The sequence below is a fragment of the Nelumbo nucifera genome, chromosome 1 (assembly GCF_055504915.1).
Source record: "Nelumbo nucifera cultivar China Antique chromosome 1, China Antique-T2T, whole genome shotgun sequence".
NCBI lineage: Eukaryota > Viridiplantae > Streptophyta > Magnoliopsida > Proteales > Nelumbonaceae > Nelumbo > Nelumbo nucifera.
In genome coordinates, this window is record NC_142649.1 from 168522011 (window position 1) to 168548717 (window position 26707).

The 26707-nt window shown below is 39.6% G+C and overlaps 4 protein-coding genes across 4 annotated transcripts; 1 reads left to right on the forward strand and 3 right to left on the reverse strand.

The window, feature by feature from the left end:
• Positions 1 to 582: 582 nt before the first annotated feature.
• LOC104596583 (uncharacterized) lies at positions 583 to 2580 on the reverse strand. The gene is made up of 2 exons (XM_010257818.3): positions 1899 to 2580; positions 583 to 1111 (listed from the first exon to the last, which is right to left on the reverse strand). Exons 1-2 carry the CDS (start codon positions 2243 to 2245, stop codon positions 913 to 915), a joined length of 546 nt encoding a protein of 181 aa, XP_010256120.1. The 5' UTR covers positions 2246 to 2580; the 3' UTR covers positions 583 to 912.
• Positions 2581 to 4816: 2236 nt separating this feature from the next.
• On the reverse strand, positions 4817 to 7347 carry LOC104596675 (vicilin Jug r 6.0101-like). Its single transcript, XM_010257927.3, has 6 exons — positions 6654 to 7347; positions 6349 to 6524; positions 6153 to 6233; positions 5763 to 6041; positions 5331 to 5664; positions 4817 to 5234 (listed from the first exon to the last, which is right to left on the reverse strand). Exons 1-6 carry the CDS (start codon positions 7249 to 7251, stop codon positions 5074 to 5076), a joined length of 1629 nt encoding a protein of 542 aa, XP_010256229.1. The 5' UTR covers positions 7252 to 7347; the 3' UTR covers positions 4817 to 5073.
• A 612-nt stretch (positions 7348 to 7959) lies between these two features.
• On the forward strand, positions 7960 to 10112 carry LOC104596674 (vicilin-like antimicrobial peptides 2-2). Its single transcript, XM_019197627.2, has 6 exons — positions 7960 to 8368; positions 8468 to 8643; positions 8738 to 8818; positions 8934 to 9218; positions 9306 to 9600; positions 9719 to 10112. Exons 1-6 carry the CDS (start codon positions 8002 to 8004, stop codon positions 9925 to 9927), a joined length of 1413 nt encoding a protein of 470 aa, XP_019053172.1. The 5' UTR covers positions 7960 to 8001; the 3' UTR covers positions 9928 to 10112.
• A 1801-nt stretch (positions 10113 to 11913) lies between these two features.
• LOC104596582 (KOW domain-containing protein) lies at positions 11914 to 25484 on the reverse strand. Its single transcript, XM_010257817.3, has 5 exons — positions 25275 to 25484; positions 25080 to 25175; positions 12887 to 12990; positions 12594 to 12730; positions 11914 to 12146 (listed from the first exon to the last, which is right to left on the reverse strand). Exons 1-5 carry the CDS (start codon positions 25332 to 25334, stop codon positions 12064 to 12066), a joined length of 480 nt encoding a protein of 159 aa, XP_010256119.1. The 5' UTR covers positions 25335 to 25484; the 3' UTR covers positions 11914 to 12063.
• Between the last annotated feature and the right edge of the window lie 1223 nt (positions 25485 to 26707).

A 26707-nucleotide genomic window follows, 5' to 3' on the forward strand; every position in this document is an offset into this window, starting at 1 on the left:
GCCCAATGTATGAAACTCGTCCAGTGGGGATTACGAATCACTATTTTGCATATACTTTTGCTGCTTCGTAGTGTTATTTTATGCATAAAAAATCTAAATCTGATGGTTAAGATTCGATTTCTAAATATAAATGAATAAAAAATTGGATCTAGCTAGCCATCTTTTTGTTTTGTTTTTTGGAAAAGGATCTAACTAGCCATCTAAGTATAACAAAAATTTGATACTTTTGCAGCCTATAACAAGTAGAAGGGATACGTAACAATAAACATGAAAGAGTTTTGGATATATACTAACTTGTGGATCTTCAAGCATCGGAAATCAGGACATAGGAACAAACAACATAACACTAGAGATTGCTAATGGCCGATGTCTGTGATGCATCCCTCTGAAGGTTAAGAAAATAGATGACAAATAGGAAGTCAATTAAAAAACGCACACTAGTAGTTTGGTTGGTCACATAAACAAATTCAATAAATCTATCTCAGATGAAGAACCACACAAGTAAATCCCCTATGCAGTAACAAAATGAAGAGCACAAGAAGCCATGTATAGGACACAAACATTCATGTTGACAAAGCCAAATCGCTGGAAGATGTTAATGATCTATAATCTATATGCTTCATTCTAAGATAAACATTAGCATAACAGTGAGAGAAAAAGATCTTTAAGATATAGAATATTTGGACTCTAAAAATAACAAAACTCAAACTTGCATTTGGTTAGTCCATACTCTTTAAGAATTTGGGTACAAAAGATAGCCTACAGAACCAAATGTTATCCTTTAAAGCTCTAGTATTCTAAAAATCACGTCTAACTGTACAAGAGCCACTGACATGCCACCAGGAGAACAAATCATGAACGATTCCCTATTCTGTACAAGAAGCAAAAGCTTGACAGCTGAGAGATATCGCATCAAGTATCCGAATTGCCACAAAATTCCATCAAAGAAGATGTGTCAGTTCCCATTTGAGTACTGGCCTGACCCTTTAATCTCTGATTCCACTGGTTCTCAATTGAATACATTCCTGATGATTCACAAGCATTCCCCACTTCACAATCCAAAGCCATATGATTTTCTCGGCATTCAGGGCAACAAAATGCCCGCAAGTAACTGCATCATCATCAACATGAATATCAATACTACGTTAAAACACAAACAAATAATAGATAAAATGAGTCTTTAAAGTGGAGTAAAGTTAAGATCTATAAAACTTATCCGCAAGTCACTATGTATTACTACATTGATCAACAAGCGCAAAAAATGGACATCAGTAGTACTACCCAATCTTGATGCATGCATATGATCAAAGAAAGAACAAACAAAACTTAATTTTAGAGAAATTGAAGAACCACTAAAGATATTACATATTCTCCAACATCTGGTTGCTTTAATGGCATGAAATTGAAGTAAATTCACAAAATTTAGATGCTGAGGAAACATGTCATGTTTAAAAGTTGTAGGAAAGACCATCAAAAAGTCAAATTAGCTGCAATAATCTTGTATAAAATGGTTTTCAAATAATGATGATTAGTATGAGTCTTCGTATCACTTAATTCTTCTTGCTCCTTATAAAAAACATGGTAGAGAAGCAAAGACAAAATCCCCCCACAATTGAGGAAAAAATTTACGACATTGCGGCCGGACTATTGACATTGGAAAAGAAGAATAGATACAATGGATCATAAAAAGGAAAAGAGAAATTCAACCACGATGAAGCATTGATTGGGAATTGGAATAACATAGAACAGAAAATTAAATTAAAAGTCTTAAGCACAAAGAGGAAAAAAAAAAAAAAAAACAAAGAAAACGGATATCAGTTGAATGTATATAAAACCAAAGGACAAAAAAAAAACCATAATGAAAGCAAACGAAGAAGAAAAAAAGAAATGAACCCTACCTGTACATGTACACTTCATCACTTTCCCCAATCTTCTTCTTGCAAGAGTAACATTCTTCAAGAAAACCCCCAACCGTTCTATCAGATCTCACCTCATCGTCCCCCTCCGTTCTTGTCTCCCTTACCGGCGACGCCAGTGTCAAGATCTGTCGACGAGATCGTTGTGGTTTTGCAGCTACCTGTGGCTTCGAAAGCTTCACTGAATTCCTAGCCGCAGCAGAAGTAGATGGAGATGTAGTTTGCCTGTCACGCAGAAAGGATGGAGACTCGAGGGCCCTGACATGACTGAACATACCGATCTCCCCCTGGCTCGACGACCTGGCGATGCGGGAGCGTTTCACCGACATCGTAGGAAAGGTTCCACGAAAAAGACCAAAGGAGGGATTAGGGTTTCAGAAACAAAACCTACAGATTCTAGGGTTTGGAACAGCGTCAAGGGAGAGTGAGATCAAAGACCGAGAGCGAGAGGAGAGAAGAGAAGGTGAGAATTGAGAAGCTTCCAGTTCCAGAGGAACAGAGACGGGACTGATCGGGAATTCTCTTCCCTCGACCGCCACAATTTATAGGTTGTCAGTCGTACTGAAGAGAGTTTGAAAGAGGTACTATTACTAAATTACCCTTAGAGATCCATGAGGTCGCCGCAAAGACTTCAAAGGTTTAGCGTGCGAGTCAATCGGGCGAAACTCGCTGAGTTGAGGGGCTACTGCCACGAAGTCGACACACATATCAAGTACCAACCAATAACATTACAATTTTAAAGATAGAGTGGGATCCATCGTCGATGTAGCCCTTTTTTTTAAGTAAGAAATTAGCCACGTGTCAGGAAGAGAATAGGGTTCGACTATGATATAGAAAAGATATGATAACTGAAAAACAACTGATCTTAAACGTGGTTAGGAATATGGTGTGATTTATCAAAATTCATGGCAAATCTATTAAACAATGTTAAAAATAACATATAAATATTGAATTATGGCAAATCTATGGAACTGTCAATTTTATTCCTTTTAGACAGCATTGATGTAAATGCATGGAGTGCAAATAGGCTTATTGTAATTTGATTCAGATTTGGCACTCAGTTGGTGGATTCTCTGACTCATCAGAGTAGAGACCTGGGATCAAATCCTGCTGCCACTAATCTACTAAACCGCATCCTGCCCATAAATATAGCATCAATCCACCTTAACGCAGCCCTGGGAACTAGCAAAGCCAAACATCAATCTCGTCGTATTGGTAAAAGAAAAGTGAAAGCTTACTGACCCCATTTTAATTATAAACTATATTTTTCAACCCAGTCTTGCAGATATGACAAATGTAAAGAAGTTAGGGATGAATGCTTTCTCAGACACCATAGTAGTCATCTATTAATTCTCTCTGTAACATGTTAGTTAAGACAGGAGTCATGGATTGGAATCCCCATTCTGATTCATTTGATCTCAAAATACATGTTCTTGTATTATACAAGCGCTTATGCCAATTGATGGTATAAATCCATGTTCATGTAAGAAATAGTTGTTCAGAGTTTGAGTGATGACTCCTTTTGAAGAAATCATGGATGCCTGCATTTGCATCCATCAATTCGAACTGTCATAATCATATTACTACATACATCTCTTGTATTGGTCATAACCCAAGCTGTCAATACTCTAAATGTTTGTATTGTAACAAGAAAATTCAGCACTCTGATTAATGAATCCTTTGAAGGAGAGAGTCCCAGTCTCCCATGACCGGTCTATCACCTATCCTATGACAAAGCCACATAGTGTAGAGAAAAAACGATGTGACTGCAACGGTAACGGTGTAGAGAACTCTTCATTGATTATTTCTTCTTCCTTCAGAGTTCAGACCCCAATAAAACACACATTTGTCACTCAATTCCACTTTCACTTCCTTCGTTTCTCTTGAATTGAATTGTGAAACCAATTTTACCTTGGTTTCTCTTTTACTCTTTCCACAATCCGTATTATAAAATATTCAATTTCTTACTATACTGATCAACAATTCTTTTAATTTATTTAAATTTTTAACCCTTCAATGACATCGTGATATGTGACACCACAACACACTTGTATCAGCATCATCTTCTATGCACCAAACTGTGAATCCCCCAAAAAATGTCAGGTTGCGACCTACTTTACTTTACGAGCAGGCTATCATCTTCCCTGGGTTCGTGGCCAAGAAAGGTATACACGCGATTTAACTCTCACAATTCTCAAGTTCTCTACATTGAATTATCCACATTCTAGCTCTCTCAGAGCAGGAAGCACTAGATCGCTAATTTCATTTTTGGGCATTGTCGTGCAAAGACAATTACTCTCATATTTACCATCAATTTTACCCTGAGGTTTTTAATAAACAATTATTCTCATATGGAACTGATTTTTCATAGCCCTGGGCAAGAATTTATTCATTCTTATTCTTGCCCAATATACCCAACGGCCAAAACTTGTGCTACATATTTTGGTGTTTCATGCTCAAACAAACATGTTCTGAAGATCAACACGTTTTGAACTCCTTCTATCCAAACTTGACCTTCAGCTTGGGGGAGCATATTGGAGATAACGATAACCATGTATCCAGTTCCAGATCTAGTTTGGATACCATTTCCTTGTTTCCTTTGATAAGGATACTAAGAGATAGCTGTTGATTTACAGTTCCTCTCAGATTAACATGATCTCTTGATTGTACTCTATCTATGACTTACTAACCTAATCTTATCTTGTATCTTGTATGAGGCCTAAAGTCTATTATTCCCTCTTATTTATCTTGCTGTATTTTCGATAGTATTACTGTTCGAACTTGAATTGAGAATGGGTAGGAAAAGTGAGTAAGAAATCCCCGAGTCTTAACAGAACTGGTGGAGGATGCTTGCATGGACCCCATGCGCATATATTAATGCTGGAAATTCTGTTGCTGTCTTGATCAAACAAGTGTTTATTTAGAAGCAGGAGAGATATACTCATCATATACATGTAGTAGATAGTTCTTTTTTCGCTTCACAGTGCTACCTAGCTAGTAGATTACTACATGCCTTTTCTACATCCTTTACATTTTGGTCTTTGTTTAAACAAAAAGATTATTGAACTACATTATCCCATTGAAGACGTACACCAAAATTTGTTTCTCTCCTCGTCTTTGGGTGCCTTCTCTCCTCGAGTGCCGATAGCTTGGCTTCTCATTCATCTGCACGACCACCCCATTCCTGGCGTCGTTCAGGCCCTGGAAAGAACAAAGACTCGCTCTGTTTGCTTAAGATTTCATCCACCTCCTTTGCTGGTATATTATAGGATAACTCCTTAGCTTCTTTTTCCAAATACTTGATTATGTTATTTTCCCCTGAAACACCAGACCAGAAAACAAACAGTTAGGACGGTAGGGAGCAGGTGCCGCGACTTGTCGGATTTCCTATTTCAGAGCTTTTTACTGAATTACCTGCAACCATGTACTTCTCGTTTTTCTCGCCCTTTATCTCAAAACAAACAATTTGCAGATTCTGACCACTGGAAGCAACGGTCACAACAGGGTGGCCTGCCGGGACTAGGAACACCGATTCAGGGGCTAGAAATCCGCTCATTTTCCGATAACGGACGCCACCTTGATCTTGGTGGTGATGAAACCTTGAGCTGCTACCACCCTCTGATCCGCCGTGTCGCCCGCCCGAAGAAGACGATGAGTGAGGACACGCCATTTCGTAGTACCCATTGCCTTCAATTACCACAGCCACCTTGGTTGCTCTGGAATTGTAGTACGGACCACTCATCGCACCCTGAACGAATTCAGTACGTACTCGTAAGGGCGTGAAGAAGCTAAGCGATTGTATTTCCATCCAGTTCCCGAAGCGAAATCAAAGAAGAGATCACTTACACTAGAGATGTTTAGGAAGGAGACAGCAATGTCGAGACCTTGGAGCTGTTTGAACTCACCGGGCTTAACTTCGTAGAATTGTCCGTAGTTGTTAGATTGGGAGGGACGTTTGTTAAAGAGGTTGAAGGGACCCTTTGTCTCGCGTTTGTCGAATGGCCAGAACTGTCCACCTCTGGACGAAGCGTGTTGGCTCAGGGATTTGATCTGTTCGTCGGAGGCTTTGATGATGACACCCTTGTCTTGCCGCCCGAGCAGCCTCTTCAATTTATCCTTCCGAACCTGTTTTTTTTTTTCTTTAATTAATAGAAAAGTCTAGTTTACACAGAAATTAACGAACCTCAATCGATCGAGGGAAATAACAGGGAAGTTTTGGGCATGGAACAATCATACATTGAGAGCGGCTTCGAGGACCTCAGTGCTGAAGGCCCTGTAAAACGATTCAGGATTTTCGCCTCCTGGGCCGAAGAATGCCTATCAAAAGTGTTTACAATTGAAGATTACTTAGCTCCCTTACTTTAGTGTATATAGCATTAAATTAAGTACGCTTAATACAGACCGTTAACGTTAAGGCATCCAGAATATGTACCTCGAAATGGCCGGGAGTGGAGATGGGTAGAAGAAGCTTTGCGATAAAGAGCTTCTCATGGTTGTCGTTGTTGATGAAGTAGACTACGGTTCCTGCCGGAATCATCATCACATCACCCTTTTGAATCTTGAAGGACTCTCTGTTGTCATTCCGCACGAGGGTGATGACACCTCGTCCTACGTTCAAAAATGAACGATCGAACATAAAATTCATAGTATTGAGAACATTATTACAACGGAAACACTCAAAAGAACGAATTAATTAACTGGAAGGACGGAGGAACAGAACGAGCAAATTAAACGTACCCCAGGTAACGAAGAAGACGACATCGGCGTCCTCATGGCAAGGTGTTACAAAGGTGTTAGGGCTAGCCTTGATGATGGCCAATCGGTAACTCTCGATACCGCGCAGAAACTCCAACCTCTCGGAGAACCTCTCCAGAACCTTAATGTTGCCTTCTTCAGTTTGGAAGCGAGTCTTAAAGCTCTTTTCGTCGAATAAGTAAGGGTTGTTCCCTTCTTGTTCCTCTTGGCTGCCTTTACTTTTTGACTTGTCAATTTTGCTTCCACCTGCACAATGTTCGCGCTGTCTTTCATCTTGCTCTTTTTGTTGTTGTCTGTGTCGTTGTTCACACCCTTGCCGGCATAGTTGTTTCTCTTGTTCACCTCTCCCTTGATCGCACAACTGCTGGCATTGCTGGTAATGTTTCTCAATGATATACTTTTCACACTTTTCCTTACAATATTGCTTCTTTTCCTCGTCGAAGTGCTCTTGATGTTGGCACTGGTGCTGACATTGTTGGAGTTCTGGGTCCTCTACCTCGCCCGCGAGAGATAAGGCTGAAAGCAGAAGGTGGAAAGAGACCAAAAAGAGAAGTAATGACAGCTTTGCTTTGATCACCATTTTCCTTTAATTTTACTGAAGATGAGAACACTCATATGGCTGAAAGAGATGAAGAACGTCTGGAATTTATAGAGAACAGCGAGCAAGAAAGCTCGGAGATCAGGCAGGGTCTCCATGCAGGTGGACGTGTGTACAGTTGCGTGTCCACCAACGGGCCAAGGTGGGATCGCGGCGTCCGATCAGACAGAGCATCAACTCAGAAGGAATCTGTGCACCGTGTCGAATGGGTTCAGGATGCTCGTGCACGCGTCGGCCAAGGTGTGAAGTGCTGAACTGGATGTGGCATTTACGTGGCACCGATAGAACTGAGAATAACTACGCGACATATAGAAAGGTCAGCATGGGTGAAGGCAGCAGGTTTGGACTTATCTTAGGGGCATTAACACTTGGAAGAGTGTATTAGGGCGCGACTAGACTATACATCCTCTAAGGTTTGCCACGTGGCTATTTACACCAGTTATTGTTGATATGCGTTTTAATAACATCCTTTTTGTCCAATAATTAATTATGGTTTTGACAAGGGAGGATTGAGGAATGCAGACTACAGAGGTTTAATAGCTCTGATAAAAAACTAAATAAATTAATTCGATCATTCCTCAACCCCAACCAAACCATCGTAAGAATTGCCAAACCATCTGGACACGTCAATTTGACGCGTGTTGCATGCATGTTAAACTTGCATCTATAAATACGTCATCGCATCCCACCTCCTTTATCCATCCACCAAAACCAGCTTTCTCTCTTTCAGTCATGGCGATCAAATCCAAGCTTCCTTTGTGTTTCTTCCTCCTCTTTTTCTTCCTTTTATTGGCAGCATTGTCACCGGTTTATTCACTGAAACTGCAAAGAGATAACAAGCAAAAAGAAGGCAGCCGAGAGGAGGAGCAGCAGCAGGAGGAGCGACATAAGAGTAACCCCTACTTCTTCGATGAACAGAGATTCAGCTCCCGGTTCAAGTCCGAAAAAGGCCACCTTAAGATTCTCGAGAGGTTCTCTACCAGGTCAGATCTTCTGAGTGGTTTAGATAACTACCGCTTGGCCATCCTGAAGGTCGAACCTAACACTTTCCTGATCCCCCACCACTGGGATGCAGATGCTGTTGTCGTCGTTGTTAAGGGTAACTTTAATTTACCATCTCCATCTCAGTTCTCTTGCAGGCTTCCAGCTTTTCAGATGCTCCATCGGATACATTTAACACTAAAAGGTTGACTTTCAGGAAAGGCAACGATCAATTTGGTGCACAATGATAACAGGGAATCCTATAATCTTGAGTGTGGAGATGTAGCTAGGATTCCTGCTGGAACGATGGTCTACTTGATGAACAGAGACGACAACGAAAACCTTCAGATAGTCACACTCTTCAGGACCATCTCAACTCCTGGCTACGTCTCGGTAGATCAATCTTTGTGTTTTATTAATAGACCCGGTCATGAATAATGAAGATTCTATTCTTAACAAACTAATAGAAGAAACTGGTGTTGATCAGGAATTCTTCAGCGCCAGCAGCGAAGATGGGGAATCATTCTACACTGCATTTAGTAATGAAATCTTGGAAGCCGCTCTAAATGTTCGTTTCTTCTCTTATATTCTATTCCAAGTCTTGTGTGTAATAGAGTCGTAAATCTTGTTTGTCTCTCATCTGATCTAGCGCATTAATTACAACTGGCAATTAATTAATGCAGACTCCAAAAGACAAACTAAAGAGGATGTTGGAAGAGAAAAGGAAGGGAGTGATGAGGGAGGCGTCAAAGGAACAGATTAAGGCTATGAGCGAGCAGGCTTCTTCATCATCAGAGGGTGGGCGTCGGTGGAGTATACACAAAAGTGAGACGAGGGGCCCGTTCAACCTGTTTAAAAAACGCCCCATCTATTCTAACAGCTATGGACAAATCTACGAGGCCCAACCTAATGACTACCAGCAGCTCAAAGACCTCGACGTCTCCGTCATATTTAGCAACATCAGCCAGGTTATTAATTTGTGTGCAATTGTGATATTCTTCTTAATTAATTTGTTTGAAGAATAAATTAATTAAGCTATATATAATTGTGTGCAGGGAGCAATGCTAGCACCCTTGTACAACACGAGGTCGACCAGGATAGCTTTTGTAGTGAAAGGGAATGGATGGTGGGAGATGGCGTGCCCACACATCTCCAGTCAGAGCCAGAGAGGAAGAGAAGGAGAAGGTGATGGGGTACAGTATGAGAAGGCTAGTTCACCTGTGTCTCCAAATACAGGTTTCATAATTCCACTGGGGCATGTGTTCACCGTCGTTGCTTCCGAAAAAGAGAATTTGCAGATAATTGTATTCGGGATAAACGCCCAGGATAACAAGAGGAACTTCGTCGCTGGTGAGTTATGTTGTTAATTATTAATTATGCTTTTAATTTAATGCAGCAAATTAAGCATTTATATATGTAATGTCTAATGTGCGTGCTTACTTTGGCCTGGGTGATGACTGAGGAACAGGGAAAGAACACAACGTGATGAAGCAGATGGACAAGGAGGCAAAGGAGCTGGCTTTCGACATGTCAGAAGAGGAAGTGGATGAAATACTACTGAACAATCAGGAGGAGTCGTTCTTTGTTCCTGGTCCCCAGAAGCAGAAGCAGAAGCAGCGCCACAAACACGATAATGGCGGACGACTGTTCTCCGTCTTGGATTCTGTCGGTTTTTAGATAAATACACCTATTACTACTACTGCTATTACTATTTTCTACGTACTAGAGTCTGGCGAGAGTGAGTAAACATCAACTGTGAACTTTTTTGTAGAAAGAAAACAAATGAGAGTTGTGTTTTCTTAGTTTTGCTCACCATCTATGTATAAAATAATAATGAAATGAAGGCTCTTTTTGATAGTTAATGATCCATGGCAATGGATAGTTGGAAATGCGAGGAATAATTGGCAGCAACCATCTAAGTTGTTTCATTATTTGTGAAGAGATCGTCTGACGAGAAAAAAAAAACAAAAAAGTTAATAGTTTATAGTTTGGCCATCAGGTGAGATGGTCAATGTGGGTTAAATGACAATTCCTGAACCGCATAAAAACATGACAACAATAGTGTAAAAGCTAAGAAAATTTTCATATCCATTTTGTTTAGTTTGTAATCCATAGATCAAAGTTAAGAACCAGAGCACGGGGATTTGGGATAATGATTGTTTTGGTGGAGACGGGGATTAATATTAATCTTCCATGAGGTCGGGATTATTATATCATTTATATTATATATTAAAATATATTTAAAAAATTATTTATATTTTAAATTTTTTATTTATTTAAGTAAATTTATTTTTTCTCAGATATAGGACAAATTTTATCAATAATAGTTCCAGAACAAGGAGTGTGAGATAATCAATCAGCAGCTTAATTTGCTTACTATTCCTAAGACGGTTGATGACTTGTATAATTGAGAGCCAGAAGATGGGCCTCACTAACTTCAGCAAGGTTGATAATAGTAGTGAAACCCGACACATCCATTGAATTTGGGCAATTGCATCACCCTTGGAATCAGACTCAGAGCCCATAGAATAATTTTTCATTTCCATAAAGAGAGCTTTCTCCAAAATAATGGGAGTATAAAAATTATTGTTGAAGATTTATTCATTTCTTTAACCACGATAAAGAAATGGTTTTATGAAAGAATTTTTACAGAAGCAGTTTTATAAAAGTATTTCTATAAAAATACTTTTATACGAAAACACTTCTATGAAAATATATTTCTATAAAACTACTTTTATAATGGAATCATTTTTATGAAGTATTTTTATGAAAGTATTTTTACAGAAGCAGTTTTATAAAAACATTTTTACGAAAACACTTCTATGAAAATACTTTCATGGAAATACTTTTATAAAAACACTTTTTACGGAAATACTTTTATAAAAGTATTTATACAAAAACATACAAAAGTACTTTTATAAAAGCATTTATATGAAAGTATTTTATAAAAGTATTTTTATATAAACACTTTTACAAAAATATTTTTATTAAAATATTTTAGTAATTTTATAAAAATACTATTACAAAAGTGCTTTTTCAATGCCAAAAGGTAAATTTTGGTAATTTTCAAATTTTCTTCATTTTAATATATTTTTATAATTTTTTATATAAATTTGTATATTTCATTCCGTTTGGATTGGATCCAATTTAATCCATTTGCATTTTAATAGATTAGATTGGATTTGATTTATATTGGATTGCGTCCAGTCCATTTGTAAGCGGACTCACATTAGACATTGGATTTGGACTGGATTGGGTCGAGTCCATTTGTAAGTGAACTAAGTCCAATTGATACCTCTATTGCACCAATCCCACGTTGAGTTGTCCTGCCCCAGGGTAAACCATATCCGCCCCAATACAATTCCATACTTGTGAGACGGCACTCTACTCACAAAGCATTCCAGTTTCCAGATCAACCTTGGAAATGGATCATGGATGAATACAGCATTGGCACTATCAACCATATATATTATTCTTCACAGTGGTTGCGCATGGTTAGAGATAGATCCCAATGGAGATCAGATTCCAGTATGTTAAAAATCTCTTGCTCCAGACGGCAGCACCGTCCACAATATGCTGTAGCCTGTACCAGTCCAAACCTCGAGTTCAGACTTCAGAGAAAAGGAGAGAGAGAGAGAGAGAGAGAGAGAGAGAGATCAAATATAACCATTGAAAACCATGGAGAGAAAGATCTTATTTTGATCAAAGAAACTCGACTAAGATCGCTTCGAGAAAAAGTCTCGTTTTCATCGGCCAATGTATATATGATCTAACCTTCAACATAAAATACAATAAACTAGTGGTCTACCACTCTTAAAGATCAGGCATGCCCTTCCCAGTTTTAGCATCATATGTTTTCTCCAAAACGAGCTCCATTGGTGTATCCTTTGGACCAGCTGCCAAAAACAAATAATTAAAATTTCGTCCAAAAGGTAGAAAAATAGTCACAGTAAAAGTTCTATATCAAGTTAATACAGGGGAACTTTTATCTAGACGACAAAACAGAAGAATAAAAACAACTTAGACAAATCCCCCCCCACACACACAAATTTTCTTGACAAACAAAAAAGAACACCAATAACTGGAAGTTCAGGATCAACCACAAATCAGACGATAGTCTAAAATATGATTCATCTCTCACTAACTAGCTACCACGTCATATAAAAAAAGAGTGCAGATTTAAAAACTAGTGATTTTTTATTGGATAGTTAAATACTTCAGTTACAAAGCCTTTGAGAAAGCAACAAAACTTCCAAATGGTTGTCAAACAGAAACATTATTAAATTCAAGACAAGAATTCCACCTAAAACAATGCAGCAGAAACAGGGGTGCAAGACAAATACCTACAGTAGGTCTTGGTGTAGTTCTGATTTTTAGAATCTCTGGACGAGGAATTATGGAACTTGATGCTCCTAGACCTCTTGAAATTCTTACTTTGGTACCATCCTCTAAATATCTTACTCCAATCTTGCAAGGTTTCCTACATTTCAAAACACAAAGAAACAGAAGGGGAAAAAGAGGGAAAATTCAACAAGATTTCTCTTGGAACAAAAATCATGCAAAATAAGATCACATTTTGATATATAAGCATTTTGAAGCAGAACTACTGTTAATATCAAATTCTTATCATATGTACCCTGTGACTGGATCAAGAACTTGAACATTTGAGACATGAAGAGGAGCTTCCACTGTGAAAATTCCACCTTCATGACCTTGCCCTTGCTTGATGTGTTTCTTCACCTGTAAAGACAAGTAATTTTATTGCACAATTCATCATTCAACGGGAAAGAATATAAGTGGAAGATTGTGAAGAAATAACAAGCCAACCCCTGTGCCAAGTATAATATGTCCACAATGGAGAGGGACCTAGATCTCTCTGTTCATGAGTATCAGCAGATTAGTTGGCATAAAAAAGAATGATTGGAAGATCAAGAAATCATGGGAAATTCAGAGAAATTATTGGTTGACTGAAATGCTTTTATTCTTCCTTTATATGCTCTTTCTGGCCTTTGGCTTGTACACAGTTCATTTATTGTTAAAAAATGTTAATTGTATAGATTCTTCACCGTGGTGACTCTGGATCCTGCTTATTGAATATGACGTCACCTTATTAGCGCACCTAAAAAGAAGAATTAGAAGATCCAATTCCAACAAGCAACAAAGAAATCTCACCACGGTTAATTGGCATATACCTGGGCAGTTGGACTGTTGACCCATTTGATCTGATGATCGGGTCATGGGTTGCACATTAAATGTGTATGTAAACTTCCATAGGCCATAACTTTGCCTCAATGTCTGATTGGGGTGATCTCTTTTATTTTGGGTAACTTTTCAAGATCTATGCATCCCAAGTATGGCATGTTTCCCTGCTATTTTCACCAAAAAAAAACTTTTCGAGCCGCAAATCGCAATGTTTAAACATGTTTATAAATAAAAATAAAAACTGAATTAAAATATAAATTAAATATAAAATAATGCATTTTTTTAAGAATAAGTAAAATTTTATTAAAACAAAAACAAGAAAACTGATCAGGTGTCTAGGTGACACCCCTTACAAAGAAAGCAAACCTCCAACTTCAGTTTAGACCAACTGATTCACATTACAATTTTGAACCTCTAACAATTCCCAAAAGTTATCAGCAAAATCTGAAAATCTGATTTGTTCAAATTCTGGTAGAGTGATGACCCAGCTTGTGACTAGTTTGCCAACTGAAGCCACGACCTCTTCAGTCCTTTCCTTTCCTTCAAACAACCTCTCGTTTCTTTCCCCCCACAAAGACCAACAAACTGCAAAGGGGATACAGCTCCAGACAATCTTAGCTCTCAGACTTCCTCTATACTTTGGCCAAGAAGAGAAGATCTCAGCTGAAGAAGATGGTTGGAAGATAGGCATCCCAAAGAGGGAACAGTAGTAACTCCAGATACAGTTTGCTAAGTGACAAGAGAAGAGTTAGTGGTGTACAGTTTCCTCATTTGATTTGCACATATAGCAGTAACTCGCCAAGCAAAACCCCCTACTTTTCAGATGATCTATTGTGAGAATGCTATACATTGCAGCCAGCCATGCAAAGGCTTCAATTCTTGGAGGAATTGGGTTGCCCCAAATTCCAAGCACCTGATCATTAGTTACACTATCCTTGATGAGTTTCAAATAGAAAGATCTCACCATAAATCTTCCATCCCTGCTCTCTTTCCACCACAGCCCATCTTCACAAGCAGTGGAAATCTGAATCTGCTCCAGCCTATCCAGCAGCAGAACGCATTCCTCCAGTTCTTGGTCGCGCAGGGGTCTTCTAAACTTAGGACTCCAAACCACCTTATCACCACTTACTTCATAGCATTGGGCCACAGAGACCTGATGTTCAGTCAGTCTGTACAGCCTTGGGCAAATATCACAAAATTTCCCAACCCCACTCTAATCATCCTCCCAAAATCTTACTCTAGACCCAACTCCTACATTGAAGCTAACCAGACCTCTAAAGTCCTAGTTAAAGCTCATTATGCCCTTCCGCATTCCTACCCCATATGAGTTAGAAGCCTCCCTTGTTTCCCATCCAAATCTCACCACTCCATACTTTCCTGCCACCACTCTTCTCCATAATGAGTCCCTTTCCTTATCCAACCCAAACCTCCATAACTATTTACCCAAAAGAGCTTTGTTGAGTAATTTTATTCTTCTTAAACCCAAACTCCTAAAGCTTTCGGCCTACAAACTTTCTCCCACCTTACTAGGTGAATCTTTCTTCAACCTTTTGCCCCTTCCCAAAGGAAATCCCGTTGAATCTTTTCTATCTTATCAGCAATCAAGGTTGGTATTTTCAGCAGTGGTAGGTAATAGATAGGTAGGCTTTGAAGCATGCTCCTTATTAGGGTAATTCTGCCCCCCAAAGAGAGAGACATTGCCTTCCAATTTTTCAACCTCATTTCCACTCTCTCTATGAGAGGTTTCCAAGTACTTACAGATCCAAACTTAGCTCCAACTGGGAGTCCTAAGTACGAGAAAGGAAGTTCCCCAGTTCTGCACCCAAGGACTGCCGCAAAACTTGACAACTCTTCTTGACTGATGTCACCAACAGCAACCAAAACACTCTTCTCCAAGTTGGCCTTCATACCTGTTAGCATCCCAAAGTTTGCTAACACTGCCCTTAGATTCAAGACTTGATCTTCCACAGCATCTAGAAAGATGAGTGTATGAGATGCAAGGACCCTTGGCTCCTACATTGAAGCCTCCTAACCAACCTCCCTGGACACCCCTCTTCATTAACAGATTTAAAGCCTCCATCACTAAAACAAACAATAAAGGAAACAGGGGGTCTCCTTGTCTCTGCCCCCTAGAAATTTGAAAGAAATCTGAGGAGTCCTTGTTAAGGATCATGAGAGAGAGACTGAAGAAATGCAGCCATACATCCAGCCCCTCCATTTTTCTCCAAACCCCATTAACCTTTAAATCTCTTCCAAAAATCCCCATTCCACATGATTATATGCTTTCTCTATGTCAAGTTTGCACACTAATCCAGGTATTCCACTTCTAAGTCTCGAGTCTATACATTCACTTGCCACCATCACCCTGTCTAGGATTTGTCTTCCCTCCACAAAAGCCATCTGTGTCGCCCCCACTACTTCATGAAGTACTTTCTTTAGTCTCATTGATAGAACATTTGCCAAAAGCTTATAAGGGCTGCATAATAAACTTAATGGCCTGAAGTCCTTTATGTCTGTAGCCCCCATCTGTTTTTTTTTATTAGTGAAATAAAGGTTGCATTTGCTCTCTTGTCCACTGTTTTACTCTCACAAAACTCATTTATCATCTGCATAATATCATTCTCTAAGAAGTGCCAGCACTGTTTAAGAAGTTGAAGTTAAATCCATCAGGCCCCGGAGCTTTGTCTCCATTAATCCTCTTTAAGGCTTCCCTAACTTCTCCTACTTCAATCTCCCTCTCCAACCACCCAGCTGCCCTTTCACTCAACTTTCTTAATTCTACTTCCCCCAAAGTTATCCAGCATCATTGTCTCCCTGAATACAACTTTCTATAGAACTCCATCACTAGCCTTTGGATACTTTCCCAGTCTTTAGCCTCCTCCTCCCCTACCTGAATTCTTGAAATCAGATTTCTTCTCTTCCTTCCACATGCAAAGGCATGAAAGAAGGCAGTATTTTTATCACCCTCTTTCAACCATAGAATCCTTGATTTCTGCCTCCAACTCACCTCTTCTCTTAACAGCAACCTCTCTAGCTCCTTTCCAACCCTTCTTTTTCCAATTTAACCTCTCTAGGAAATATCTCCATCTCCTCCTCTGGCCTGTCCAGTCTTGCAATCTTCTCCAACACCTCTTTTTTCCTTCCTTCCTCATTCCCCAACTCCTCCTGCCTTCTCCCCCTCAGCTCTTCCTTTAGGCATTGTAGCTTCCTCATAATTCTGACACCAGCTGGCCCCTCAACCTGGAAAGATCTCCATTTTTCTTCTGCCCACTCTACACAGTTAGATTGAAGCAGCCATACATTTTCAAACCTGAATGGCTTTGGGCCTGAAATCTCTACAAAATCTCTTTATACTATTGGTTTATGGTCTGGAACAAATATTGGCAGAGGTTCGTGAACCAGGATGCCCATTCGATCCATCCAATCCCTCGATATCAGAAATCTGTCTAGCATTCTGAGGATAGATGGACATTGGCCGTTTGACCAAGTGAAACTTCCTCCATTCGAAGGAAGATCGAACAGCTCTGAATCATTAATAAGCTCCTCAAATCTCCTCATCCCCACACTGAATCTGCTCTCCCTTCCCCCTTTCATCTCATTCCTTCTTCTGACAGTGTTGAAGTCCCCTCCCAAACACCATGGCCCCCCCATCTCTGCTTCACCCTACTCAGTTCTTTCCAGAACTCCGCTCTTTCTCCTTCCGCATTCGGCCTGTACACATTTGTCAGTCCCCAAGTCCACTCTCCATTCATCTCATATAAGCAAACTGATAGCGAATATCTCCCGGCCCACTCCCCAATTTTTTTGAAAGTCCCTGGATCCCAGAGAATGACTAAGCCTCCCGACAACCCCATGCTTTCAGTTCCACCCACTCTCCCCCATCCGTCCCCCACAAATTGTGCATCATATTTATATCAAAGGTCTCCAACTTTGTTTCCTGTAAAAGGACTACATCTGGTTTTTGCTTTCTGATTAGGTTGTGAACCAAAGCCCTCCTCTTTTTCTCCCTCAATCCCCTGACATTCCAACTTAACAGCTTCATCTTTCCCCGCCCCTTCTATTAGATTACTCCCCTCTAACCAGTTCTCATTCTTCAAAAACAACCTAGTCTTCTCCTATTCTCATCCTCCCTAAAAGAAAAGACCAACCTATTGTTACTTCTCTGTCAACTATCCTTTCCAACCACGAATCCTTTCCCTCTGCTATCATACCACTTCCTCTCCCTACCTCCCCTCCCTCATCACTTCTACTCTTCCCCACTTCTGCCACTTCCTCTGAATTCCCCTCCCCTCCTGCTAAGTACTTCTGCCCCCCCCCCTCTTCTCTTTAAACAGACCCGACGATCTCCTTCTATTATACACACTCTGTTGATACACTATTTATTGATAAAATATGTGTTTATACCTATATATACATATATGTGTATATATTCATATGTATATATGTATATATTATATTTGCTGATGTGGCATGGTCTAACCTGTTTAACCCAGATGGTTGAACCCATGACCCACAACCCAAAGGAAAATGGCAAATATGGATCAGCCTCCAGGTTGGTTTTTAAAACATTGATATGGAATGAGAGAAACAGCCGAACATTCAAGAACATATTCAATTTGGATGAAATAATTGAAAGGAAGAACACAGATATTGTACACTCTGGCTGGTAATACGCAGAATTCAGGAGAGTACCTAACAATAACCTTTTTGTAGTTCAAAATCTGATGATAGCAAGCAGATCATTGTCTTAGCATTGTTACTTTTGTATATTCCCAGTGTACAGTGCCTTGGTGTACAGGGGTGTTTCACCAGTTCAAAAAAAAAAAAAAACAGAAAGAAGAAAGCTTTTACATCTTGAAGCTTACTCACTCATGTTTTTAAGGCCCCCATTTGGAAGGGCTTATGCATTGGTTGAGTAACTAAGCTGAGATGCTTCGAAGAAGCCACTAAAAGAAACTTCAATGGAGAGCCATGCAAGTGACTGAAAAATAATCAGTTTGAGCTTTCTGGATTTTTTTTACCAAACATTGGTTATAGGCTTTAATGGGTGGGCTCCACCTCACAGCCAATGACAGAAATGTGAAAGCCCTCTGAATGGGTACTAAATATGGCCCATGCATTCCCCACCTCACAAAGCCAAAGACAGAAATGTGAAAGCCCTCCAAATGGGTACTAAATGTGGCCCATGCATGCATTCACTTAGATTTCTTTTTTTTGGATAAAAAAGAGAAATTTTCATTGAAAGGAAAAAAAAATTACACCTAGGTGAAGAGATTCCACTGACTAGCAATTGATCAATCTAACCAGACAGCAAAAAGCATCAAAGTTGATGAAATATAGTCCCAACAATTAATCTGTTTCTTGATCTAACCTTGCCTTCAAAGATGTGCCTGTTGCTTTCTCACAAAGTACAGTAAAAGGGATGATGCTTCAAAATATTTTACCTTTTTTACTATCTTCAATTGTAGGCCACAATGAAAATAGCTCCTTCAGTTAGGAAGAGATTGATCATACAACCTGAAACATTAAGTAAGATAAAAAGGCAAAGAAACTAGGTCGTACTGCAATGGAAAAATAGGTGCATTTGATAAGACCCAGAAGCCATCAGCCCGTTACACAAAGGAAGACAGCAAGGATGGAGCCAACATCACAGGACCGCCTATTCGGTTCGTTTATATGAGAAGGGCACGTGGCAATAATTAGTTATTCTCATGTAAAACCACATGAAACAATCATGCAGTTAACAACCTAATATAAGGTTTCTGGCTAAAGAAAATAAACAGAGAATCATTTCGAATCATCCTTCTCTCTTTTTCTTCTGTAGGAGGAAGGGTCCCTTAAAGAATCCCTGAGGTGGGCAGTATCCCACCAATTTGGTATGAGAGACATTGCTTGCTTCCGCAATGACAAACCTCAGGTGAACATGCCGATGACTCAATCAGCTTCAGTGGAAGAACAGATCAACAAGCTCAAGGTGGAGCTGCACAAAATCACCAGTAAGCTGAAGGAGACCGGTGAAACTTTATCGGTGGTGGCCTCCCACTGCAAGAAGGCCGCCTCTGCAAGGAATCAGGAAGAACGTGCGAGCTTGAATCATGGCAGTAAGCTGAAGGAGACCGGTGAAACTTTATCGGTGGTGGCCTCCCACTGCAAGAAGGCCGCCTCTGCAAGGAATCAGGAAGAACCTGCGAGCTTGAATCATGGCAACAATCATCAAATGGGAGGATTTTTCAATTGAGAAACCAAAGTGGAGTTTCCAATGTTTTCAGGTGATGAACATGCTGATGACTCAATCAGCTTCAGTGGAAGAACAGGTCAACAAGCTCAAGGTGGAGCTGCACAAAATCACCAGTAAGCTGAAGGAGACCGGTGAAACTTTATCGGTGGTGGCCTCCCACTGCAAGAAGGCCGCCTCTGCAAGGAATCAGGAAGAACCTGCGAGCTTGAATCATGGCAAAAATCATCAAATGGGAGGATTTTTCAATTGAGAAACCAAAGTGGAGTTTCCAATGTTTTCAGGTGATGACCCTGTTTCCTTGTCTTTTAGAGCAGAACACCTCTTTGAGTATAATGAAATTCCTGAAGGGATGAGAGATCCATCATATGGATGGCCGAACCCTACAGGTAGGTTGGGCTAAATTTCAAAAATTTCTCTCTCCCATGTGGGAATCACATTCCCTATTTTAGAAAACTACATTTTCAAAGATCAATCTTGAACCTAAACCAGACTAGATCTGAAACCAAAAAGGGAGTGGAGGGTTATACCTAATACGAAGTAATAGTAACCTCCAATGAAGGTGTTCACACCCAAGGATGAATCCAAAGACTGTTTCCACCGAAAATGACACGATGTAGGATGAAACAGAATCAACAGGATGGCTCTTCAGCAAGAACCTGATTCTTTAGCAAGAATCTGATGGAGGGCGAGTGAGCACGACTTCAGATCACCTTTTCTGCCAAAAGATGATATCAAAAACCCTTTCTTGATCGCTCCCAGAGTTGAGATCAAACTGGTTATGGCGGCAATAGCAGGAGAGAGCAAGAGTAGAAGATAGAGGCAGTCCATCTGTATGCTATCTTCTCTCTTGAATCAGTAGACTGAAGGATGAACTGTTGGTTCGCCCTGCTCCTCTATTTATAGCCTTAAAGAGAGGTTCTCCTAATCCAAATCTTGTATTTGGATCTGGACTCTTTTTAAGAGATAAGGATAATCCCTTATCTTATCTGCAGATAAAGATCAGCCCTCCTAATCTAATTAGGAGTTTCCTGATCCAAATCTTTATTTGGATCTAGACTCTCTGAGTGGATAGGGACAATCCCTTATCCTATCTGCTGATCTAAATCCCAGAACCGCCCCTCTTTAATTAATCTCATCAAACCAGTTCGAATTGGGCTTTAGGCCCATTAAGTCTATGTGCTCACTTATCCTCCAAACAGCTACCCAGTTGGATATCCTTGTATTGCATGGGACCCAAACATTGATCTACACATCAGCCACATGGGTTCAACCCAGCCTTTGTTACAAGGCCTAGCCGAATTCACTATAGGAGACAATGAACCCCTGAGTCCATCATCATGGGCTCTTAATGGGCCCAACATTTACACCAAATGGTCATTGGGTCAAGCCACCTTATAAAAACCCAAGGACTGTGGGCAGATGCAAGATCTGCCCATCAGGTATTACCCTCAATGGTTTTACACTTAACCTCTCAGCCCATAATGATCAAACACTGCCCGACAAGAGAGGACATCTCCCTCGGCTGCAAGGTACAGTGTTGCACTCTCTACTCACATGGATCTTGGGAATTAAAACCTTTTGCAAACATTTTGAAACCATAATATATATATATATATGTATATCTCTATATAAATATATTTTGTAAAACAAATTTCAACGGTTGAAATCGGCTGGCGGCAGTTTTTGGTTTCCATCAGAGAGAGTGCATCCCCGATCATTCACTTTGTCCGACAAAGGGGTTGATCCTGTCACTATGATCACCCACTCAGATGAATTCTCGGACTATCCCAACATACCCAAGTTTTGACCCCCTCTTAGGATCTCACTAATTGGCATATCAAAGATAGCCCAATTCGACACCTAGTGCAATATCATAATCGAGTCTAGGGGTCAGGTGTAACATTCCAGTTTTGCCCATCTATCTCCAAGGTCCAAGGCAATATTGGAATTCTGGTCCGATTCAGGGGTTTCAAGAAAACCCACACTGCATGTACCTCAGGTCTCACCCTGGCAACTGAGACAAGCCACCCCAACCAACTTGGCGGCACATCAGTGTCAGCCTTGGCAAGATAAATCTCCCTAGATCTATCCAACGACTGTGAGGATTCTAAACTAACACGAGTCTCATATGTGTCCAGTTTAAGGGTATCACACAGAAACACACCATAATAACATGAATCAAATATGTACTTTATCCATTTACATTAAATGTCATAATGTACATCATTTTGATTGGAGCTAAGGGCATACACTGTCTAACAATTTAAGCCCACCAAAGAGTCCAGGTAGCCCCCATGCATCTTGAGGGCAAGGCTATACTTTGGTACCAATGGTACCGCCAGTCCAATCCCCAGCTGACTTGGCTTGATTTCACCGAGGCATTGTGCGCTAGATTTGGTCCTTTGGGGTTTGAAGATTTTGATAAAACCTTGGCCAAGCTCCGCCAGATTGGATATATGTGCAAGTATTAGAATGACTTCAAGAAATTGGCCTCCCAAGTTTACGGGTGGCCTGAGAAGGCCTTGATGGGGAGTTTCATATGGAAACCTAATGAGGAGATTCGGGTAGAAGCAAGGTTCAAAGTTTAGATACACCCCGATATGGTGTAGGTGTATCGGTACTTTAACCCTTGAGACACCCTTTTTTCTTAGTTTTTTTTTTTCAAAAATTAGGCCAAGGGTAGGAAATGCAAGCACATCAACAACTTGAGCTTTGTTACAAATGTGATGAGAAATTTGGCCCTGGTCACTGCTATAAGAAGCCACAATTGAATACCGTAGGGGTGACAAATGGTTGGGTTGGGTTGGTTGGGTAAGGATTGAAGAAGCGGACCGTAGGGGTGACAAATGGTTGGGTTGGGTTGGTTGGGTAAGGATTGAATACCAACCAACCCATACTGACCCACTAGCCCACCATGACCCATCATCTTGTTAAATGGGTCACAATAGGGGTGCTCATGGTTTGGTTAACCGAAATGTGGGCCTAAATTCCAAACCAAACCAATAGCATTGGTTTTTGGAAAATTGGTAACTGAAACCGAACCAAACTTGATCGGTTAACCAGTTGATCGATTTGGTTCGTCGATTTTTCAAATTTTTTGACTTTATAATTTGAGAATCTCCCTACTGATCCAAAAAACAAAAAAGAATCTCCTTAAATCTGTATCCCAACTTACCAACCTAAGGAGAAACCCCACTTTAAACAAGAGATAGTATTTTCTTTCTAGTGAAGTGTCTCAAACTGTTAGAGGCCATCTGAATGGGATAGCATCCAGCCCATAACAATTTGAGAATGTCATTCAATCCATAACCAAGGGAAACCACCACTTTTAGCCCTTCAACAAGGAATAGTATGTATAATCTTGGCAAATTTCCTTCCTCTATTGGTCTTCAGAACTAATATTATTGCCACCATTGCTCCTATAACCTTTCCCTGATAGCCCTAGTATCCCACAGAACATCCATCAAATTTTAATCTCATAATGCCTTTGCGAGGGACGAGGGAGCTATGAAATTTGTTGTTATAGCTACCTATATAATTTCAACAACTGCTTCCCAACAAAAGGCTTTAATTTCAGGTGGTGCAGGGCCCACCTACAATGCACTTCCCTGTTTTAGGGAGGGGACTAGAATGAATCATTGTGAAAAAGGAAGAACATCAGAAGAAACCATGGGGGTTGCCTACTTGCTTTCATGATCTCTAAGATCTCTTTTAAAGAATATAACCATGGAAATTTTATACAAAGCATCACCATGAATCATATGAAAAAGGAAGAACATCAGAAGAAACCATGGGGATTGCCAACTTGCTTTCATGATCTCTAAGACCTCTTCTAAAGAATATAACCTTGAAAATTTTATACAAAGCATCTCCCCTCTGCACCCCCTCCCCCACATACACACATTCCAGCTACTAAACTTCACCAGACATCCTCGAGTCCCTTCAACCAGCATAAATTTTTCTCCTTTCTATGTATTTTTGCTTTAATGAAGCATTCACATCATGGTTTATATGATTAGCAAATCTTTTCCATTTTTGAATGCTTCACACAATTCCAAAAATTAGTTTTGTTTCTCGGTCATCTACAAAAGTAAATCCCATTTCTCCTGCCAAGGAGTCTAAAGAACAAGCCATTTTTTATCTTATCCTGTTTGCAAGACACCAAATGGAACTGCACCTTTCTCTTGATTAAGCCCACCACTTTACGACACTGACCCAGTGTGAACCAAAGAACAAGCAAAGCATCAAAGGAAAAGCAATAAAGAAATATAGAAAACACAATATTTAACATCATTTGCCTGCACACACACAACAATCTTAATAAATGAAATCCAGTAAATATCAGTATATTCTCATGTCTCATCTGGAATTAAACAAAATTTCTCCCTTAAACCATATTTCCCCTTGAACAATCATGCAACCCCAATAGAGTCATACAATAGATCTAACACAATACCAAGCTCCACAGGTCACCATAGTTTTCAAGGTGCCAAGGCGAGGCCAGGCGACAGGGGGGTGCCTTGTCGCCTAGCCGCCTAGGTGATGGATTATTTTAAGTAAAAATCACATATCATAGGGTAGTTCCCTAGGTTCCATAACCAACTTTCTTTAATAACTATCCATAATTTTCATAAGAAAATTATAAACTTCATGTTTAAGTCTAGAAAATCAACATATTTATGAGAAGAAAGGAAAGAAATTCAAAAATATAGGGGTTGAACCCCTACTTTTGTTAAAAGAAGAAGAAGAAGAAGAAGAAATGTGTTGATTAGACAAAATTTTTAAGTTCTTCCCTTATTGGTTCAGATGTTGAAGTCATTGAGGGATCAATACAGCAGTTAGCAATGTTTGTGTTGATTAAACCCTAACAAATAAGAAAATAATAAAAAGAAATTAGTTTATAAACACAAAAAAATGAATATTTTTCCTTAATAATATCCATTTTATAATTATAATCTCAAAAGAATAACAACATAAAAGTATTATATTACACAGTATGCAAAACTGCTTGGCGACTGGGGGAGGCGAGCCTCCAAGGGTGCCTTGACAACACTTCTATAGAAAGTATAAGCAGATCATCTCTGGTTGAGAAACAACAAAAAGAAATAAGGCTAGGCATAGAATCATTAAAGTAAATAGCAAGGGTTTCAATGAGAAATGTTGATTACTTCACGGATCACCATCCAAATTGTATCTATTAGTGGAATGAAACCATTCCCACTGTCCTTTTATTTCCTTAATATCAGAATTACAAATTGGACACCCAAATTTTGATAGTTATGTTAAAATTAAAATAGAAAACATATGTATAATTACGTAAGAGAACAAATCGCCCAGAAAAAAATTAAAAAAATTAAAAAAAATAAAAAATGAAAGAGGAAACAAGTACCAGATTCTTTCCCTCAACAATGACACGATTCTGAGAGCGAATTACACGCTTGATGACGCCAGTTTCTCCTCTATCCTTGCCTCTTATTATCATGACCTGCGAGGATTGATGCAGAAGGGAAAATTATTAACGAGAAGTAACAAAGAATCCAAAGAGAATGAACAGAGAAAAAACATCTAATTCGTCTCCAATTACGTTGTCTCCTCTAAGAATCTTCCAGTTCTGTATAAGTTTCTGTGCCGCTTTCCAGCCCATCTCTTTAGCTCCAAATCTTCCCTGGAGCAATAGTTTTGTTATTCGTGAAGAGGGCAGAACAACCCTACCCGATGTTAATGTCTCACCGGTCGGGGAAGAAATGGGAATGTAGCTCCTTTCAGGGTTTAGGGTTTCGAAAGCTTGCTGGGATCTGCTACCAACAAAACACTGCTAACACTGTCCCAAGTCCCAACCACCACTTCAGCCGCACATTGGAAACATCTTACTTGATGGAGAGATGTTCCCGATGTACGGTTGCAATGGGTGATAGCTGATCCGAACTCTTGAAAAGCATTGTGTGGGAAGACGGTTCGAATCTTAATCCGTGGTCTTAATACCTGATTCGAATTGAATTCGGATCGTAATCGGATACGAAGTAGATTAAAGGATTAAGGGTTTGCTTATTGTCAAAACTTAAGGGTCTGTTTGGTTTGGAGTTGAAATCGGGATTGAGAATTGAAATCCTTCAGAATTGGAATTGGAATGATCTATTTCTATAAGCCTGTTTGTTTAAACTGAATGGGAATGAAAATTGGAATCAGCAAGAATAAGATCTCATTCTCAAAAAAGAGGGAGAGAATGGCCACTCCCTTAAATGGGGGAATGCCACTCCACCAAGGATGGGAATGGGATTTTGATTCCACCCAACCAAACAATTGGTTTGGAATAGCTCATTCCGATTCTAATTCCAAACCCCTATTCCCATGAACCAAAGTAGGGGTGTCAATTGGATTGGATTTGGTCCAGTCCAATGTGAGTCTATTATAAATAGACTAGGTTCAATCCAATCCAATGAATATTTTGGATCATGTTGGACCGGTTCAATTCAATGTTTGGACTGTCCAATCTTTCAAAGCCATTTTGATTTAAATTGGTTTCAACCTAAACTAAGTCCATTAACACCTATATCATTATCTTAATATTAATGAACTAGATATTGGCTTAATCCAGTCCAATATAAATTTATTACGGATGGACCAAGTCCAATCCAATCTAATAAATATTTTTGGACCAAATTGATCCAACCCAATATATATTGTTGGTCCGTCCAATCCATCTAAATTGATTTTGGACTGGATGGGGGTCCAATCCAAAACCAGTCCATTGACACCCTTAAACCAAAGGAGGCCTAAAAAGCCTCCTATAGTAGTACAATTTGCAAACCATCAGAAAACATACATGACCTCTTGAACCTATCCTATAGTTTTAGTTTGCAAACTGGTTGTATCTTCGCTCAAGAATGGTCATGTGACCTCTTAAGACAAGTAGAAAATGTGAAAGGGCATGGATTTAGGGGCTTTTTATTTTGAAAATACCCTTTTGGTTTCTAAAATGATTTAGGCCCTGTTTGATTTCACTTCTAAAAAATACTT